The sequence below is a fragment of the Rutilus rutilus genome, assembly GCF_951802725.1.
Source record: "Rutilus rutilus genome assembly, chromosome: 23".
Taxonomy (NCBI): Eukaryota; Metazoa; Chordata; class Actinopteri; order Cypriniformes; family Leuciscidae; genus Rutilus; species Rutilus rutilus.
In genome coordinates, this window is record NC_140233.1 from 13,546,787 (window position 1) to 13,568,305 (window position 21,519).

The window sequence follows — 21,519 nt, forward strand, 5'->3', positions numbered from 1 at the left end:
GACACACACATGTATGGGCTCACTCTGAGGACACATAACATTTTTTGGGATTTTGCCTCTTGGTGGCGCTATAATAGAACAAAACATGAAATTGCCATTGACTTCAATACAGTATTGTGATGTAAAATGCCATACTTGCATTGGATTAACATTACGAAACTCAGAATATGCCATCAGCACCATCCCCTGAAGGTACTCGAGGGAAGATTTCGAGTCAGCGCCACCTTTTGGTCAAAAGTTATAACAAAATCTCCAAAAATGTTAATAACTTCTGAATAAATCTGCCTATTGTAATGACACTGGTCTTAACCCTTTAGAACCTGAAGCTAAAATAGGTGTTTTTCACATATATATATATATTTTTTTTGACTGTACAATTCTAAAACAATGTGCTATCTTAATGTGCAAGGTGTCATCTTTTTCAGAAAAAGATTAGCTTTCAACAAATTACAGTTATTGACCATTATTGTGTGTGGTGAGTTTGTAAATAGAATTTAAATAGACAAAAAAAAAAGAGAATAAATTTACTGATTTTTAAAGTTGAAAAATGAACTATAATACATATATACAAGTCTTTTTTGTGACATTGGGTTGCACAGTTTTCATTTAGGACACTTTTTTTCATACACGCACACATACAAATGCACGCATTCATAGGCACGCACACATATGCACATGCACACACTACATGTGAAAGAGTAACGGCCATCCGCTTCCCAAGTTTCATTAAAAATCATCCCAATCCCCTCTTCTGCTGTCTAACACTTCTTTCGCCATGTATTTGTTCGTTTCTTTTATTATTTTATGCAGGGCTGCCAACTCTCACGCATTGAGCACGCATTGAGACTCACGCAATTTACACTTTTCACACGCTCTCATGCCACACATCCATTTTCTCACGCACAGAAAAATTGCGGAGCAAAGAGGTACTTTTAATATTAAACTAATTCTCAGCTCTTAGATTCCGTAAATTTTATTACGAAATTCAGACAAAAATACGTTTGGCGCTTGTAAATGTGACGTGACAGATCGCTGAGCGCCTCAGTTCAAGTGCACGTGAACCAATCATCTGTTACTTTTTTATTTAAAGATGCAGTACAACTTACCAAAAGTATACATAATATCGACCAATTAGTGTTTTTCAACCACTGAAAGAGGTCAATATATAACAGCAGGAGAACACTTATGTCACATAACGTTACATTTACCTCAGGAAAGCCATTTAATGACCATAGCATGTTGTAACCCCGGCATCCTGGCCAAATTTGCCCCTTGGCCTCTGTCCATCATGGCCTCCTAATCATCCCCATATACTGATTAGCTTCATCACTGTCTCCTCTCCACCAGTAAGCTGGTGTGTGGTGGGCGTTCTGGCGCAATATGGCTGCCGTCGCATCATCCAAGTGGATGCTGCACATTGGTGGTGGTTGAGGAGATTCCCCCCTTCCATATGTAAAGCGCTTTGAGGTCTCAGAAAAAGCGCTATATAAATGTAACGAATTATTATGTTAATTGAATAGAAAAAATAGCTTGAGAGGAGATTTTGCTGAGCACTATATTACATATTTATTATATTTTTACTTATGCCATTAAATAATTGTTATTATAACAAAAACTGCATTATATACTTTAATAATACCAGCAGATTAGGCCCTCTATGTTTACAGCATTAGGTGAGATTATTTTTTTAAATAAAATTTAAAATAAACATGTATCCAAATTAGTCAATATTGAATAAAAATCGGAATCAAATCACAAGAATGGAATTGAAATCTTGAAATTTTTGTCAAGCAATAATAAAAACTGTATACTACCAGTCATTGTACAATGTAAACATTGTAACATGTTGTCACTAAACTTCATAAAATTCTATTTAGTTACCAAATGTTTTGACAATCACAATTACACTTATTGTGATGCAATATTTGTTTTTTCGTCTTTGCGCTTGGCCCCGATAATGCCTGCTTGCAGCTATATTTCTTATTAAAGCTACAAAAATTATTCAGTCAAGAGCAGTGAGTGATTTTTCTCTTTCTTTTGTTCTTTGATTATCCTTAATGACAGACAAAAGCGGGTTTGTTAGGCTGCTGTCACTTTAAGACCTGCTGCAGATGACGTGGATCTGTTACACATTCTCTTTACGTTCATTTAAGACTTAATTTAACTTATTTAATTGAGCCTGCAAGGATACTCGACAAAAAGGGCATTTTGGCATAATTTTGTGGTGGTGGTGTTTTCTTCCAACTATTTTGGTCTCAACTTGGTATTGAAATACTGGTACATTTGACATCCCTAGTTTCTTGTCCTTTACACTTTTTTTTCTCCACAATACAAGTAACAAAACGGAACTCTACTTAAAAGTTTAGCGATTAGACTAACCGTTTGATTTTATTTTGGATTTAATCTATCTGTAACATTTGCACCAATCCTATGTCTTAATTTTCTTCTTTTTAGGTGAGGCAAAATTTCGTCCAGAGGCAAACCGTCGCTTTCTCATCTATGTGAAAGAGGAGCCGGATGATGCTAATGGCTACTTCAACCTGGGCATGCTGGCGATGGATGCTAACGAGAATGAAGAGGCCGAGCGCTGGATGCGGGAGGCCATTCGACTGCAACCCGGCTTCCGCAGTGCTTTGTTTAACTTGGCTCTGCTCTACTCTCAGTCACAACGTGAACTGGATGCTCTCCCAGTGCTTGAGGAGCTGCTGCGGTACCACCCGGAGCACGTCAAAGGCTTGATCCTCAAGGGAGACATCCTCATGAACCACCGCAAGGATACACGTGGTGCAAAGGCCTGTTTCGAACGCATCTTAAACATGGACCCCAGCAACGTGCAGGCCAAGCACAACCTCTGCGTGGTGTACTTCGAAGAACGGGAGCTCCAGCGTGCCGAACGCTGTCTGGTAGAGACACTCGCTATGGCCCCACACGAAGATTACATTCGACGGCACCTTGCCATTGTACGAAACAAAATGGCCGCCATGAGTGCCGCGGGGCAGCCGATTGTGCAGACAGAGGGCAGTAGTGTGGCAGACAAAGAGCAAGAGCAACATCAACATGAGAAAAAGGAGGAGGAGGAGGACGAGGAAGGGCGGGGAGTTGCTTCAGGAGCAGGGGAGGGGGCCAGGAAAGAGAAGAATTTGAGGAAATCCTCCCCGTTAGAAAGCGTCAGCGGCCAGGGCCACGGCCAATCAAAGAATTTGGATGCAGGCCAGCCTGACAAGAGGACTAACAGCAAATCCACAAAAGAGATTAAAGATATAGAAAAGAAAAGGGCGGCTGCCTTGAAGAGACTGGAGGAGATTGAACGCATATTAAGCAGCGATTAACCTTGTTTATCAACCACCCCACTATTTTTATATATAACTATTTAAAGCGCTAGAACGAGACTCCTATGTTTTTCCACCACAAATTGAGCCCTTGTTTATGCATGTCTTGTGGCGCTTTTGTTTGTTTTGTTTCTTTTATATGAGGTGCGGTATACCTCCTTTTCCCACAGCTTTAATTATGTAAAGCTGTTTGGCTGAAAAAGGAAAACCAGGTGTGCACAACATGAAAACAACATGCGCTGAAAAAGCACAAAATTAGGTACTTTTTTTAAAGAAACCCTGCAAAAAAAAAAATCTTATTTTACCATATTGTTTATTTATGATTGTCTATATTTGAGTCACTGGATTAGTTTTTGTCACCTTTGTGTATTGATTTAACTTGACCACTGGCAAGTATTACTCATAATCACAAATAAAATGTTGGTATATTAGCCAGCCCATTTTAAAACAGGGCCTCTGAGTGGTCCGTCACTTGGTTGTTGGGTTTTAGATCAGCAAACCCCTCCCCTTCTTTGCATGACATCACCGATTTCCTCCAATTCTCAGCTGCTGTTTGTTGATGTGTCGTTGTTGTTATTTTAGTCTTGACGCTGAATGGTGTCAGTGTTTAATTATATCCTTTGACATAATCTAATTCTGAATTAGGGTCACCTCCCTTCGCCAGCCCTCTTTTTGAAGGCTTCTGGGATTTTTCAATATGGCTTGCATTCTCTTTGCGCTCTTACTGATTTCACAGATTGGTCATGCAGAGCCAGACTTTGCTTTTTATTTGGACTTTTTGCTTTACTTTTTAACGTTTTCTGCTGCTTTTAGCTCTGTTTCTTGTTCTCCCCACAAAGACTAAGCCATAACATTAAAATCAAGCATTAAGCAGAAAAAACTTAAAACCTTAATTTAAAGGATTAATTCCCCCAAAATTAAACGTGTCATCCTTTGCTTAACCTCATGTGATTTCAAACTTGTATGACTTACTTGTTTTATACCTCCTAATGTTATAAATGATGCAAAAGCATCATATGGCTTCTGAGCTGTGCAATAGCTTTGTTCGACTAACAAAAACAAATTAAAATTATTTGGTTTAAATTTAAATGAAAATGATTCAATGAAAATCCCGACTTAAGCTCACCTAGGCAAGTTCATAAGAGAACTAGTGATGTGAGATTGACCCATAATTTTGAATCTGATATTTTCAATTTAGCATTCAATCTAGTTCTGTGAGTGATTTGTTTGATTCGCTGATCCAAAGCTACACTCAAAGCAGTTTACAGCTCACTGGAAGAGAAGATTTTCCATGAATTACAAAAATGTTGGTCTGTTCCTCATACAGTTATCATATGACTTCAAAAGACTTCACATATGGTGCATATGTAGTCATTGGACCATGAAACTATAATGTTGCTTCTTTGAAACTCCAGTCTCCATTCATTGCAATTGCACTGACATGAATGAACAGTACAGTTCTTGAAAATGTCGTCTTTTGTATTCCATAGAAGAAAGAAATTCATAAAGGTTTGGAAAAAATTGTTGACAGAATAGTCATTTTTGGGTGAACTGTATGGCCAACATTTTTGCTGGTTCTTTTAGCTTTGTTTTTGAAAAGAATAAATCACATTTTTTTTAAAGCTAAGATTACACGCCGCTGTGTTACTTCAGTATTTAATGTGCTGCAGATAAACTTAAAATACATGTGGTGCTCAGTCAAGTTGGGCATATTGTTTCCTGTGTAGCTGAAACAACCATGAGCTCTCACTGGAATCCTGTCGTCATTTTACTGTTTACTTTGAAGGCAGGCCTTTGACCTTTTCGAAGATCTTCACAGGAAAAAAAAAGCTACCTGAGAGCTCACTGATTTGTCAAGGCAAACTCCTTAAAGCCTGTAAGTGCATTTCCATACATTCTACAACGCTAGCGGTATTAACATATATGGGGCACATATGAAAATTCTGAGGTGTTATTTTGTTGCGTTAAATAAAGGCACTTAAAGTAGCATAACTGTCGCCTTTATCCGATTAAGTAGTGGACTTATGTAGTTCACAGTATTATCAGCTGTTTTGCCAATTGAGATCACCCATAAAACTTGAGCGAGAAACCTGATAACTACACCTGTTTGATCTTTCTTTTGGCATCTTGTGCATCTAAATCTTTTTTTTTTTTATTGTAAGTTCGATAGTCTATAAGGACAGATTTACATGGTTGTATCATGTTAACTTTAAAATTTAGTGTTAGGAGTTCACCTCTCTAAGAGGTTTATTTCCCACTAAATCATCTCACTCAGCTCTCATTCAGCTGTATGTGATATGTCATATTTCAAGTTTGCTTCGGCTCAGCTTGAGTCCTAATGATGTTTTAGGACTTTTTCCTCATGTTTACTCATGCTGTGCTTTTACACCAAATCCCATTTCTTACATCTTGATTTATAGTATTTGCTTTTTTACTTGGACTAATGTTTTGACTTATGAGTGGTGGTGGGACCTATGGTTTTCCAATAAAAACAACTTACATCAGGAATGTCTCATAAATTCCACTTTTTTTTTTATGCATTCTGGCAGCTGCAAACAAGCCAACGCAGAGACCTGATCAATTTTTTCGATTTGCAAAATCCACATGGTCCGAAATTACTCCCCCACGCCTTTGACTCGTGTGCTACCCAAAGGCTGTAACTGTCATTTTACTTGTTGTCTAAGCCTCAGGTTTCAGCATTGAGCTTGTGTTGCAATAGTGCTCACTGTAATGTGATATGTGCGCAATGAAGTGTGCAGCAAACAAGTGGTACTTTGTTGCATTTGTTGAACAATTTGGCATGATATTGATCTGGGTAATTAACAAATCTTTGTGTAACCCATTAATCCAAGCTGCCAGATTTTTGTGAAAATAGGCTTATGCTAAGAGTGGAAGGCCCATAACTAGGATTTGTTGAAAAACCGTGAGATCCGTCGCAAACGTAATTATGCACAGATTCTGGCAGGCAGAGGAGACTAAACCACAGGAACTTGAGCTTTAAATTGTCTACAGAGCTCCCAGTTTAAAAAACAAGATTGTCATCACATTGACATTTGATCACACAAGATGTTTAATATGATTATGCTTTTAGTCCATGTGAGAGCACAATTTATATTATTGGATTAAAGGCTCAATGACTCTTTTGTAGTGGAAATGCCTGAATACATTTTAAATGGCCATGTCTCTGGTTTTAGAATTCATGAACTGGTCCATGCCCTATGGAGGAGGAACGAAAAGTAGCTACTGGAGATGATAAACTATGGAAGATGGTCAGTCTAAGTCCTTGATAAGTATTGTTAAGCATTTGTAATTTTATAAAACCTTCACAGTGTTTATTGTAATTAACATGATTTATTTTAGCTCATTATTGCATGTGGGTCATATAGGTTGACCTAATTTTTTGCACTTTAAAAAAAATTTAAATTAACTTTTCTTTAATACAGTGGGGAGAACAAGTATTTGATACACTGCCGATTTTGCAGGTTTTCCCACTTACAAAGCATGTAGAAGTCTGTAATTTTTATCATAGGTACTCTTCAACTGTGAGAGACAGAATCTAAAACAAAAATCCAGAAAAACACATTGTATGATTTTTAAGTTATTAATTTGCATTTTATTGCATGACATAAGTATTTGATACATCAGAAAAGCAGAACTTAATATTTGGTACAGAAACCTTTGTTTGCAATTACAGAGATCATACGTTTCCTGTAGTTCTTGACCAGGTTTGCACACACTGCAGCAGGGATTTTGGCCCACTCCTCCATACAGACCCTCTCCAGGTCCTTCAGGTTTCGGGGCTGTCTCTGGGCAATACGGACTTTCAGCTCCCTCCAAAGATGTTCTATTGGGTTCAGGTCTGGAGACTGGCTAGGCCACTCCAGGACCTTGAGATGCTTCTTACGGAGCCACTCCTTAGTTGCCCTGGCTGTGTGTTTCGGGTCGTTGTCATGCTGGAAGACCCAGCCACGACCCATCTTCAATGCTCTTACTGAGGGAAGTAGGTTGTTGGCCAAGATCTCACGATACATGGCCCCATCCATCCTCCCCTCAATACGGTGCAGTCGTCCTGTCCCCTTTGCAGAAAAGCATCCCCAAAGAATGATGTTTCCACCTCCATGCTTCACGGTTGGGATGGTGTTCTTGGGGTTCTTCCTCCAATCACGGCGAGTGGAGTTTAGACCAAAAAGCTCTATTTTTGTCTCATCAGACCACATGACCTTCTCCCATTCCTCCTCTGGATCATCCAGATGGTCATTGACAAACTTCAGACGGGCCTGGACATGCGCTGGCTTGCGCTGCAGGATTTTAATCCATGACGGCGTAGTGTGCAGGTCTACAATTTTATCCCTGATGTCCTTACACAGCTCTCTGGTCTTGGCCATTGTGGAGAGGTTGGAGTCTGTTTGATTGAGTGTGTGGACAGGTGTCTTTTATACAGGTAACGAGTTCAAACCGGTGCAGTTAATACAGGTAATGAGTGGAGAACAGGAGGGCTTCTTAAAGAAAAACTAACAGGTCTGTGAGAGCCGGAATTCTTACTGGTTGGTAGGTGATCAAATACTTACTATACTTACTTACTTATAAAATGCAAATTAATTATTTAAAAATCATACAATGTGATTTTTGTTTTAGATTCCGTCACTCACAGTTGAAGTGTACCTATGATAAAACTTACAGACCTCTACATGCTTTGTAAGTGGGAAAACCTGCAAAATCGGCAGTGTATCAAATACTTGTTCTCCCCACTGTATTAAAAGAATAAAAAAAATGATCTGGTCACACTTTATATTAGGGTCCAATTCTCACTATTAACTATCTATTAACTACAACTTTTGCCTCCTAATTACTAGTTAGTAAGGTAGTTTTTAAGTTAGGTTTTGAGTAGGATTAAGGGATGTAGAATAGGGAATAAGGCATTAATATGTACTAATAAACAGCCAATATCCTAGCAATATGCATGCTAATAGGCAACTAGTTAACAGTGAGTATTGGACCCCAAACTAAAGTTTTACCAATGATCTATATATAAACAAACACATGTGACCCTGGATCACAAAACCAGTCACAAGTAGCACAGGTATATTTGTGGCAATAGCCAAAAATACATTGTATGGGTCAAAATTATCGATTTTTCTTTTATGCCAAAAATCATTAGGATATTAAGTAAAGATCATGTTCCATTAATATATTTTGTACATTTCTTACCATAAAGACATAAAACATTTATTTTTGTGAGTGAATGCAACACAATCGCGAACATAAATAGACAACTTTAAAGGGGATTTTCTCAACGTTTCGATTTTTTTTTTTTTTTTTGCACCCTCAGATTCCAGATTTTCAAATAGTTGTATCTCGGCCAAATATTGTCCTATCCTAACAAACCATACATCAATGAAAAGTTTATTTATTCAGCTTTCAGATGATGTATAAATCTCAATTTCAAAGAACTGACCCATGTGACCCCATGGTTTTGAGGTCCAGGGTCACATATACACTTTACCAGCTAAAGTACTAGTACCGGTTTGGATCCCCTTTTTCCCTTCAGACCTGCCTTAATTCTTCGTGGCATAGATTCAACAAAGTGCTGAAAACATTCCTCAGAGATTTTGGCCCATATTGACACGATAACATCACGCAGTTGCTGCAGACATAAGCTGCACATCCATGATGCAAATCTCCCGTTCCACCACATGCCAAAGGTGCTCTATTGGATTGAGACCTGGTGACTGTGGAGGCCATTAGAGTACAGTGAACTCATTGTCATGTTCAAGAAACCAGTTTGTGCTTTGTGGCATGCATGTTATCCTGTTGAAAGTAGCCATCAGAAGATGGGTAAACTGTGGTCATAAAGGATGAACATGGTCGGCAACAGTACTCAGATAGGTTGTGGTGTTTAAGCGATGCTCAATTGCTACTAAGTAACAAAGTGTGCCAAGAAAATACCCCCACACAATTACACCACCAGCAGCCTGAACCGTTGATGCAAGGCAGGATGGATCCATGCTTTCATGTTGTTTACACCAAATTCTGACCAAAATCTGAATGTCACAGTAGAAATTGAGACTCATCAGACCAGGCAAAGTTTTTCCAACTTCTATTGACCAATTTTTGTGAGCCCATAAAAATTGTAGCCTCAGTTTCCTGTTCTTGGCTGACAGGAGTGGCTTAGAAATATTCGTTTGCACACCTCGGTTGTAACGAGTGGACAAAAGGAGCTGGGGATGGAGGAGGGTAATTATCTCCTGAGCAACGCTGTAAAGCTGCTGCTAATACTGAATGGGTCTTATATATGGGGATGCTGTGATAGCCGTCGTATTGCACAATCGAGGTTGTGAATGAAAACATTTCTTGGAAAATAAAATGGGAATGAAAATGCTTTTTTAATAAATTTTTAGTGAAGCAGATTTACAATGAATGGTTGGATCATGTCACTTGTCAATATAAGATTAGTTGTCTTTACAAAATGAAAGGCATTTTGTGAACATGGTTTGTCAGCTTGTCACCTTGTAGTAAAGAACCACCTACCCCAGGGGCATCAGTGTCCTCAAAGTTAGGAGTGATCCTGCACTTTTTTTTTTTTTTTGCTCACAACACCAGTCTGACGACATAACCCATTTAGTCACAACTTGCTTTTATTGTTTTACTGTTTATAATGTGATCATTGCAACTTGGTCATCTCACAAATGTCAGTTGAACAATGTGAGCCTATGAATCAGAGTTAAATTAAATACTTCACACATGCGTCAGCTTAAGTGAGTCACTGCCTTTGTTTTCAGAATAATTAGAAATGGTTGAATAGCGTTTATTTCTCTATTTTTCAAATAGAAAGTATGCTGGCAAACATGCGTTTATCAGGCCCCCCAGGCACATAGTGTAATATTTTTAAATTCATTATATTTAATCTTTCCATTTAGTTATTAAATTGTGTCGTTTAACAGATGTATTATAAGATCATTAAGGACAAGTGTTTAAACTCATTTGTTTTTCCATTAGCTATTGAAGATAACAAATAAGTGAGAAAAAAACCAACGTGAAATCAATGCATCATGGAAGTGAGGTTAAGTTTTGTAACAGTGACTCTTGCTCTTCCCTATGGAATGGGTGTACGTGAGTCAAGACATGGTGGATGTAAATCATTATCTAAAGTGGCTTCCATATGTACATTTTTAATAAAGACAAATGTGTCTTGAATCTGATCTGTGAGACCTAAATATATTTAATTTCTGTTAGCAATTAAATGGTTTTATTTTATGAAAGAGAGGTTGTTTTTAAGAGGAAATACGTTTATATAAATAATTTATATAGAAATACAGTACATTTGTTAACTTAAAAAATATCTTTGAACAAAGGAAATCTGTATTCGTCTGCCAATAAGTTGTAAAGCTCTTTTAATAGCAGATGCAATGTACGCAGTTGTCCTCGAGTAACAGTATTTCGATGTAAGCCATGGTAATGAGGCACATAATCCTGTGCTTGATTATTTTCTCTTATCTCTTTAAAACAGTTATTGTACAGGATTAGGGATAAGTGTTTGCTTTTCTTTTTTTTTTTAAAGTCCCCCTGTCGTCAATAATTGTATCCCTTAAAAAAAAAAAAAAAAAAAAAACTTTTCCTTCATGCCTTAAAATGATGAAAGTATGATGTATCGCGACATCAGAAACGAAGAAAAACAAAATAATGACTATTGTGACGCTTGCCGTAAAGTAAGTCAAATTTGTAGTTTCAAACGCTACCCGATCTGGCAAACTTGCATAGTGCGGTTATAGCAGATATAGGGCCGCAAAGCGAATGCAGAAGTGCCTTTCACCCTGTTACGACTTGAAGAACCACTGAAACGATTTTGGAAACATTATTTTAAAGGGGTCTAAATTAAAAGTTTGTAATATACTTTAATTAAAAATTCTCATTAGTATTGTAAGAAAACACTCATTTTACCTGGTCAAAAACAGCTCTGTTTTCAGCACGCCGTTAAAGTGCATGTGTCTTTAAATGATAATGAGCTTTGCTCACCCCGCCCCTCTGTTCTGTGCGTACACCGTTTGTAACACAATAACCATAACGCGTTGTTCATTATAAACGTGGGATTATGAATTATATTGAGAACGTTGTACATAGAAAACATGCCGTAATGTACCCTGAGTGTAAACAGCCGCATTCATCGTGAAGCGTGCTAGCGATTTGCAAAGATTAATATAAATATTAATATAAAGGTTAATAAAACGTTACTCACTTCAGTTCTTCTGGAGGTCCTTTTTTCAGGAGCAGCTTCTTAGCAAAACCAGCTTTATACTGACCCTCGTTTATAAAGCAGTCTGGTGTGTGAAATGATTCGCGCAAACATGAAAGCATTGACGTTGATCGTGGGGAATATTCCCTTCGAAAACAAAACTCAGCCACTGCGTCTTCAGCGGTTCCGATTTAGGAACATCAAAATGACAGCTGTGTTCCTTATTACACCCAAGAACAGAACACCACAATCGCTTAGACGCCATTCTGCTCATAGACAGTGCTCCAGCGTATCAACAATGACCGTGCGGACAATGACACGAGCGACGAGGGGTCTGTGTTGAAACGCTGCTGTCAATCAACAATCGTGGGAACGGCTTGATTTGAGACAGGGGAAAACATATAAGAAGATAAAAAAAAAACACTGGATGGATTTTTATCATTTTATGATGGTTGTGTACAGGCACTGCCAACACACATTTCAGTACAATCAACTTGTAAAAGTGCATGTACCATTATATGACCCCTTTAAGGTAAAAAATTATCTTTAGTGTTGCTTTAAAAAAAAAAAAAAAAAAACTGTGTCTTGTCTTTACTTGTCACTCTGCATTAGCACCTTACCAAACAGAATAAATGAATGGCGTTGTTCATGTGGTTTTTATCTGGTGACCTTCGAAAGGAATAGTTCATCACTGAATGAATATTCAGTCATTATTTACTCTGTGCTATTGTTTTTACTTTAGCTTATGAAACACAAATGAACAATTTTATTTTGTAATGTAACATTTATGATTCAAGTCATACCATTATTGTACGTACAATATTTCGCTGCTGCAAACTTATTGCCATTTGGCAATATTTGTCATTTTGAATTCAAAATATATCACTGTATATACACTACCGTTTAAAAGTTTGACATCAGTAAAAATGTTTTTTAAAGAATACTTTTATTCAGCAAGTATGAAGAAATTTGAAAAGTGACAGTAAAAATATTAATAACGTTACTATTTCAAATAAACGCAGTTCTTTGAAACTTTTTTTTCATCAAAGAATGCAAAAAAAATCTATCACGGTTAAGCTGCAAAAGTATTTAGGTGCACAGCTGTTTTCAACATTATCTTTGTTTCCATCCACCTATTTTTATGTGAATTTTGGGACAACGCATAAAAACGCTGCATGGAAATGCCAACATGTGCATAAATTCTAAAAATGCGAATTAAAAATGTATGTGCTCAATTGAGGAAGATAAAAAAAAATATCCGATAAGAAGACATGCGCATAACTACGATGGAAACTGAATTTACAGAATAAATCCCTCAATGCGCAACAAAAAAACTCACGTGACTGCCTCAACGGTAGATGTGATAACTGGAATAACCAGTGAATCGATCTCATCGCACAGCATCTCAAATATTAGTTTGATCATTCTGAAATACCTGAGCCAAACACCAAAACACCACCATCCGAACAGAAGATAACATGATGACACTGTAATAATGTATGATTTTGCTTTGAATTGTCAACCATTCATTTAAGACACCAAAAACCAAGTGACAAATGACATGAAGTGGCTTAATCTTAAAAGCCATTGTCTCGCTATAGTTACCACCACTTGCCAAGGAGCCACAATGGCGATTTCCTGCATTTGATCTAGAAGTGGCTATTTTAAGATACAGTGGTCACTGGTCCTCTCATGTAAACTGTGATACAGAGACCTCAGCTAGAACAATTGTGGGAATTCCCAGGGTATATGCAGACAGTCTTGATTCATAGTGCTCTCCTGCTGGGTTTGACTTCTCAGCTGGATACGAGCAAATCGGCAACAGGAAGCCGCTCATTGGCTACTGAAGCCGAGGTGCTGAAGTGTTGAAGTTGACCCTGACCTCAGACAGCTCCCACATACGATCAGATGGAGTTACGATTAACTGTTGTGACAACTGTGTCAGTACCTCTGTATCTTTTTTCACTTGAAAATAACTCCCTGATTTCTCTGTGCTTCCAGGGAAATCCTGCCATGCGATAGACGGTGTAATCTTGAAGATATATCAGTCTGGTTCAACTACCTCGGAAAGGTTATGAAAACCAGACTAGACTAAGCCACCCAGTTTTATGACATTTTAAGATAAGCTCATTGTGAACTAACAAAAGCAATATAAGTTGGAAAATAAAGGTGAAAGCTGAAATATGTAACAGATATACAAAAACACTGACTGTAGTCAAACAGGTTTCCCTGAGCACTTCCCTTGTCTGCCATTGGCCGGTCAAACAAATAGCCCTGCCCAAAACTCACACCATTGGTTGAGCCAACATGCTGTGCAGATCTGAGCGCTCAAAAAAACTTTTTGGTTACACCCCAGACAATATTTTACACAGCTTTCGAAGGGAGTCAGCATAGAAATGGTTTTCTTTTAGTTTTCTGCATTTTAAGAAAAAGTATTTTAACACTGGAAAAATTACACTTCAGCTTAAAAGATAGTCACTGAACTGCCTAACTTTTGGGACTAACAGCGCTTTCCCCTAATTTTCTAAGGCTATGCAAGCCTCTCTTTTGTTTAAGCAGAAAGTCAAAATCCCATATGACCCTTAAGACTTAAGTGATTTCACAGACCGGTACTTGCTATATATAGCATGTTAACTGATTTTTTACATTTTTTTATTAATAATTCCCTGGAGTGTAATGATTCTATAATGAATCTGAGATACAAACAGCACAGAAATGCAACACATAATTTGATGAATACTCCGGGTTATGTCATGAGTCTTTCTCTTCTCTTAGAAGGCTGAAAAATCTCCCGAGCGCTGTCACTGCCTTCCGCCATGTCTTCTCGAACAAAAAAACATTACATGCATGCCTGCGTCAGACTAATGCTGACTGGACAGGATTTACCACGAGTTTTCAAAATCACGATAATCAAACTGTTTTAATGCTAATTTTATTTTAAACAATACTAACCATCAGGACATTTAAGCGTGGTTTATCATGAACCACGTTTCATTGTGCATCCCTAATATATAAATACACAGTGTTTCTCATTGATTCATTTGAGGCGGCCAGCCACAATTTCAACATTAACTAGACTGTGGTGGCCCGAAAATGTATTTAAACTTCTCATAATAACATAAAAGGTCTTTAATGTGGTGTTTTGCGGCAATGCTGTCAAACAAACTAAAACCGAAAGCACGATAAGGCTTTGTGTCCTTATCAAAAGACTGTCAGTTTGCTCTACGCACTTCGCTCACGCGATCAGCACATGATCAGCTGGGTTTGATTCTCAATACCGGTTCACAGTGAATTAATGCAGTGAACTCCATCTGTGTATGTGCTGTTTAGCGTGGATTTGGGAATGTAGCGCATTCAACACATTATTTTCAGTTACAGCATTTCACTAGACAATGTAATACGCATTTGTAAACTTTTTTTCTGCCAAAATAAAAGCTTGACTGCAGTTATAAAAGCTCACAGGTTTATTTTTTAGAGCATTTGTTTTACAATATATGGCTATTACTGTCATAGGAATAATATTATAACATTATTATTATTATTAGTAGTAGTAGTAGTAGTAGCAGTACCACTGTCTATAGATAAGATGACCCTGATTATAAGACGACCCCCCCCCCTTTTTTTTTTCAATGCTTTTATTTGAAAAAATTTCATACTGCGTATTTTTCATATTTACATTTTTGTATTGAAAGTATGGTAAACACTGGTAAAATGTACCAACAATTACATAAAAAATAAAAAAAACTGTCTTTTTGCGCTCGCGATCTTCTAACACTACACTCTGACACCATATTTCTTGGCACACTCATTTTACGCATATTTAGTGCCATCTATTGTTAATGGTGTATTACTGACATAAAAGTCTAGACTCTGAATATAAGACAACCCCGTTTTTTCAGGTTTGATCTGCGGACCGGGATGCCCACACAGCTACCAACGCCTGCAGCTCACGGCATCGGACAGGTAAGTCCTGCCTGCCAGGTCAAACGGGAGTGTACATGATTCCAACCACTCGACCAGGAGGGCTCACACGCCGTCCGACGGGCGTTAGGCGTTGGTATAGTCGAGCGGGAATCCGAGCGATTCCAACCACCCAACCGGGAGGGCCCCCACAGCATCCGACGGGAGCTTGCAGCATCGGATGGGCGAGCCCTGCCAGTCAGTTAAATGGAGGCATGAGATTAACTTATGAGGGTTTCTCTGGCTTTCCTGATATGAAAGCGATTGGACCTGATATAGCTCTTAAAAGTTTTTGATGATCATCGACTGAGCGCTTGAATCTGCTGTTGAGGGAGACCTTTTTGGGCCATAGTGGTTGCTACCCCTATACGAAATGAGGGGCTGCAAAAATTGTCAGGTGAAATGCCAGATTGAATCAGAATTGATTTGAGTGTTTTTGGAACCAAAAACAAGTGACAGAGTGGTTGGAGTCATCCACAAAAAGTGGGTCGGATTTGGATTTGGCTTGTGAGTTTCTGAAGTAAAGATAAGAGACCCTGGAAAAGCTGAACAGGTGACAGGAGATTGAAGATATAAATGAAATGACCTTTTTTGATTTGATCTGTTTTGCTTTGTTTAATGAAATAAGAAATTGTTTCGCCATCTAAAACTGATAGATCCGAAATTGTAGGACTTTCAGGCTGACATTGGAGGTGATGGTGAGTTCAGAGCACTTGAGAAAGCAAAGATGAACATTGCGTCGAGTGTGCTAGTGTAGAGAGATAGCCTAAGCGAAGGGTGGAGATACACTTAGACAGAATGTCCAGAGTTATGGGTTTTCTGGTGTCCGGGCGGGTAGGTTGAGTTCTTTGAATACCTTTGATAAGGAGGGAGGTCTACGTGTTGATTATCTCGGGAGAAGCTGTACCATAAATTAATTTATGAAAGAATTGGATCCCACCGAAGTACCCTCTATTGGAACCAGTTTGGAGGTTTTTGATGCTGTTTAGATAAGAAACGAATGAGGTGATGGAAAACAGGGAAAAATCAGGAAACAGGAAAATCGCATAATAACTTCCTAAAGACCCACGTCTTTGTTCTTTCCACTTTAGCCCTGATACCTTTGATACTTTTTCCTCTGTATACTTTGGGAAAACGGTAATCTGGTAAGGCATAAAATTCCTTTTAAAGGAGTGGTTGATTATGATTTCACTTTTCTAACTTTAGTTATTGTGTAATGGTGCTTGAGCATAAACAACATCTGCAAAGTTACAATGCTCAAAGTTCAAAGAAAAGGGAGATATTTTCTTTGAAAGAAATAGCTTTTTAAGGACTACAACAAACGGCTGGTGGGGACTACACAACATTCCTCCCGGGTTAGTGACATCACCAACCCCAGTATTTACATAAACCCCGCCCCCTGAACACAATTTATAGATTATCAAGACAGAATATGCTAATCAATAACTAGAAGATAACTACACATAAGCTATATAAATTCATCAACTAACCATTCAGAAATGTTGTCTACATGTTTTCACTTCTTCTCGAGTCTCTCCATCTTTCTGACTCCGGTTTGAACATAAAAGGCTAAAGGTTTTTGACATTTTCAGTTCATGTCTGTGTGAGGTAATCGAAGCTGCTAATGGTGCGTTCAAGTCCTCATGGGAAGTTCGTACGTACGAGGTGGGAAGTCGTGGTTACGGCGGAAGGTGCATTCAAGTCACTTTCGTCGGAGTAAGATGGCGGAGTACTTTCTCTTAATTAATTACACAAAAATACAGTAAAACACTAGAAAAAAAGGACAATGAAATGTGCATCAGGTGTACTTTGTTTTTCTAATGTTTTTTAATTAATTTATGAAGCCACTGCCAACTTTATCGTTACATGTTGCATTGTTATATTATAATGCCATCATATTCTGTGCAGGCAATTAGCTTACTGCACTGTAAATAGAAAAGCCTGACAATATCACTGCTGAATACCTTTAAGTATTGTGGTATTCCGCCATGTTTCTCAGTGAAACGCCCAGGGGCAGTCAAGGACTAGTGGTTAGGGAGTTGGACTGGTAACCCAAAGGTTGCTGGTTCGATTCCAGAACCGGTGGGAAATGACTGAGGTGCCCTTGAGCAAGGCACCTAACCCCTAATCGCTCCCCGGGCGCCACACAAAAGGCTGCCCGCTGCTCTGGGTGTGTGTATCCACGTTTGCAGTGTGTGTGTGTGTTAACTACTCACTACTCTGCTCCTAATGTGTGTGCATTAACTTGGATGGGTTAAATGCAGAGGTCAAATTCCAAGTATGGGTTACCATACTTGGCCGTCACGTGTCACTTTCACTTTTTCACTTTCACTTTCACAACTCGTAAAGATCAAGGCTTAGAGAAAACCCAGAGCTTCCTACTGGTATTTACGACATTGTGGTGGCGTTCATGTGCGTTCAACTCGTAAATACTATCTATACGAGATGACTTAAACGCACCATATGGACAAGAGCTCTTGAAGCTCCACCCTCTGTGCTGGGAGCAGCAGCTCATTTGCATTTAAAGGGACAGATACAAAACGAGGCGTTTTTGCTTACCCTCAAAAAGTGACAACTTTAACATGCTATATAAAAATCTCTGTGGGGTATTTTGAGCTAAAACTTCACATACACACTCTGGGGACATCATAGATTTATTTTACACCTTGTGAAAAGTGCATTATACCACCCCTTTAAAACCCGTTCAGCCTTTTCAATTTGAGCCAGAGCACAAAATTAGTGAGGATGAAAACTCTCTGTCTCTGTGGCTATTGCTAATGGATCGAACTACTATTGTATGATTGATGTGTAAAAATCGTCTGATATGTCACCTGAATGCATTACACACAGTGAAACGTGCTAAGAAGATGCTTTTTAAGCTATCACAGATATCTCATGCATCACAGCACACACAAGCTTTGAGACAATCTGCCTCGATCCAGATGTGTTATGGGCTGCCCTCGTCAGTCTCCACGGCAGGTACGGCATTTGGTTTAAGCCTACGCTTATATCCATCGCCTCCCGTAAGCTCTTTCAGTAGCTGTCGTCTACTAAAAGCCATCAGGGCTAAAGTGGAGAGAACAAAGACGCGGGTCTTAAGGAAGTTGTATTCGTCCACAGGCATCTTCCCATTTTTTTCTCTTCTTCTTATAGCTAGGAAAGTAGTGAAGACTTGCATTGCTTATTGTTGCCCTTCGACTGAAAATTACAACCATAAACTGCACAATGTCATGGAGCCCCTAAAGGGACATGGTGGTGGAAAAAATATTTTTCAAAACTTTTGCGTTCCCCCGAGAAACTTAGTGTTCCATCGCAAAACCTTTGCGTTCCCTAGCAAAACTTTTGCGTTCCCTTGCAAAACATGTTGTACTTCCTGTTTAATGTCCCGCTGGCAGTGTTTCAGGCAGCTCTGTACGTTCACAATGGAGTGGTTTGAGATGTTAACAATGTTACAATGTTAACAATGGAGACTCTCAACGGAAAAGAAAAGAAACTAAGTAAGAGAAATAAAAGTGAGACTTGAATTAAGCTGTTTAACCAGTGTTCTTCTGAACTTGATTTGGGTTCTTTAGTCTGCTCGTCTACATGGCTACTCCATCGTCTGTAAAGCTACTACATGGCTGCTCTAAGTATCTTCTAATGCATTCTGGAATCTTCTCATGCTTTGTTTGTGTCCTAAGATTTTAAACTCAAATGAGATCTCTTTACTCTCCAGCTCTAGCAGAGAGTACAGAGGGTACAGTTTAGATGATTCCTATTATAAGAATACGAAACATTTTAAACAGATTTCAATCAAGACATCTTCTGAATTAAGAACATATGATCGTACTGATAGGAAACAAGACACACTTTCATTCAAAAATCTAATAGTTATAACAATTACATGACTTATATGTGATCTAAGCATAATAGAAACATAGGTCGTAGACATAAAATTATGTAGTTGAGCGATGTTTGATTATAAGTCAGTCAAGAATTTTTTTGGGATGAATTCTAACTCTTCCTTTAGTTGGGCTCACCTCTTTGAAGCTTGCATAATCATAACGTTCTTAGCTGGGGTTTTTCGTTGGCTAGAGCCCACTCCATTTATGGCCCTAGATTAGACTGTTGATTTGGGGTCTGGAGGGTTGAGTTCTGTGCGGAATTATGTTTGAACGAATCACCTGGAAGATTAATTTGTGTTTGGTTCGCCCTCAGATCCTACACATATTATGAACGTGTTGTAGTATAACCAGCAGATGAGCAGTGATGTGTGAATTTGGTGACAGTACAGTGTGTTACAGTGAAGTTATTGAATATTCTTCATAATATAAAATGTGCAAAAGAGTTTTGGGTTTTGCCATTTGCAGACGGTCCCTCATTCGAACTTGTCTCTCAGCCTCCTAGCTCGTTTTGAGGAAAATTGGGTTGTAGCTCGTTGTCTATGTTACTATGATTGTAAATAGGTGTCATTTGTGTTTTAACAACGTTTAGCTCACAAGTTTTATCTGTGAATATATTGCCAACTTTATTGAACTCCTTAAATTAAGTACTCACTGACCGCATTTCTTTATATTTGAGTCCAAGTTCAAACACTATGAAACACTCCATTGTTAACGTACAGAGCTGTTTGAAACACTGCCAAGTGGGACATTAAACAGGAAGTGTCTGTCTGAGCTCACAGCAGTTTTTGCGAGGGAACGCAATTTTTTTGCGAGGGAACACAAAAATCTTTGCTAGGGAACACAAAAGATTTGAAAAATATTTTTTTCTTCCATCCTACATTTTTTTCCGCCGCCATGTCCCTTTAGGGGCTCCGTACAATGTAGCATCGTATCAGTATTTTATTTTCCTAGTTGTGTTGCAGTAAAAATAACAATATGAGCCAGTAGCTCACTGAGTGCAAGTGTAACTATTTGACGTCATCAATGCAGAATGCACTGCACACCTAAAATAAAGGGTGATTTGTGTATTTCACAAAAAAATACACCAACAGATTATACGACTCACATAGCTAAAGAACAGGGAGATTCCTATGACTTGCTCTAAACATGCAAGCATGAAATAAGTTTCAAATTCATTCCTTAATTTCAAACAAGAAGAGGCTTTTCATATATTCCAGAACTGGATTTTTTTAAATCCAATTAACAAGTCATCAGCCTGTTTTTTGATTGAGCATATCTTACAATGAGTATCTTATTGTTGCTGACAAGTATGCACATAAGGGACTGCGTCAAACCATACAAATTGGTTAGCACATCGACTAAATGACCTCTTGCACGTTCTTAGTGCGAAAGAGCACAGATGTGAGGGCCTTGTCGAACTCTGCAAAGTATTATTTCTCCATGAGGACCTGATTTCCCAAAGAATCTGGGAACATTTTTCACAAGGACAGACTGGGTTGGGGAAAAAAAAAAGGTCATGTGGGGAAAACAAGTTTGGGGGTGGGTGTGTCTTCAACGAACAAGGACACACTTCATGTTCATACAATCTTATAACTTGTGAGCTCTGAAATAACTTTGATACTCTTGAGGAGGCACCTCTTAAATTCAACCGGTGCAAGCAAATGAGGACCTTTATTAGCCAATTCAGAAGCTTCTATAAGTGTTAGTCCTATTGCTAATGCTAATCCATTTAGGATTGTTTTGATTTAATCAAATTGAATCTAACAAGGGGCTTAAGGTTCAAACTATTTGGGTGCGTCTATAGCTGTAGCACGTCCTCCCGAACATGTGTTTTGTCACTATTTTGTTTGCATGGGTGGGTAATAAAAACTCTAAATGGCCAGCGTGTGTTTCTGCTTTATAATATATTGTTAGTTTAACAATCTGTTAATACACAGAACACAAGCAAAACAGATCTGTTTCTGAGCCATGATCATTCTGAAATTTGATTAGTAAATTATTGATATATCAAACCACTGTTTTGGAAAACATATATTGTTATTTTATTGTATAATCTTACAACTTTTAAAACATACAGTAGGTGACAACTTGCCCCAAACTAGAATGCCTGTAACTC

At 38.3% G+C, this 21,519-nt stretch overlaps 1 protein-coding gene across 1 annotated transcript in view; it reads left to right on the top strand.

Annotated features, from left to right (window-relative positions):
* The window catches only part of tmtc3 (transmembrane O-mannosyltransferase targeting cadherins 3), a 37,364-nt gene extending 31,531 nt beyond the window's left edge, over nt 1–5,833 (top strand). Inside the window, exon 14 of the mRNA XM_084397439.1 lies at nt 2,455–5,833. Coding sequence (XP_084253565.1) covers nt 2,455–3,329 — 875 coding nt within the window. The 3' untranslated portion in view covers nt 3,330–5,833. The remainder of the gene's footprint in view (nt 1–2,454) is intronic.
* The last annotated feature ends 15,686 nt before the right edge of the window (nt 5,834–21,519 follow it).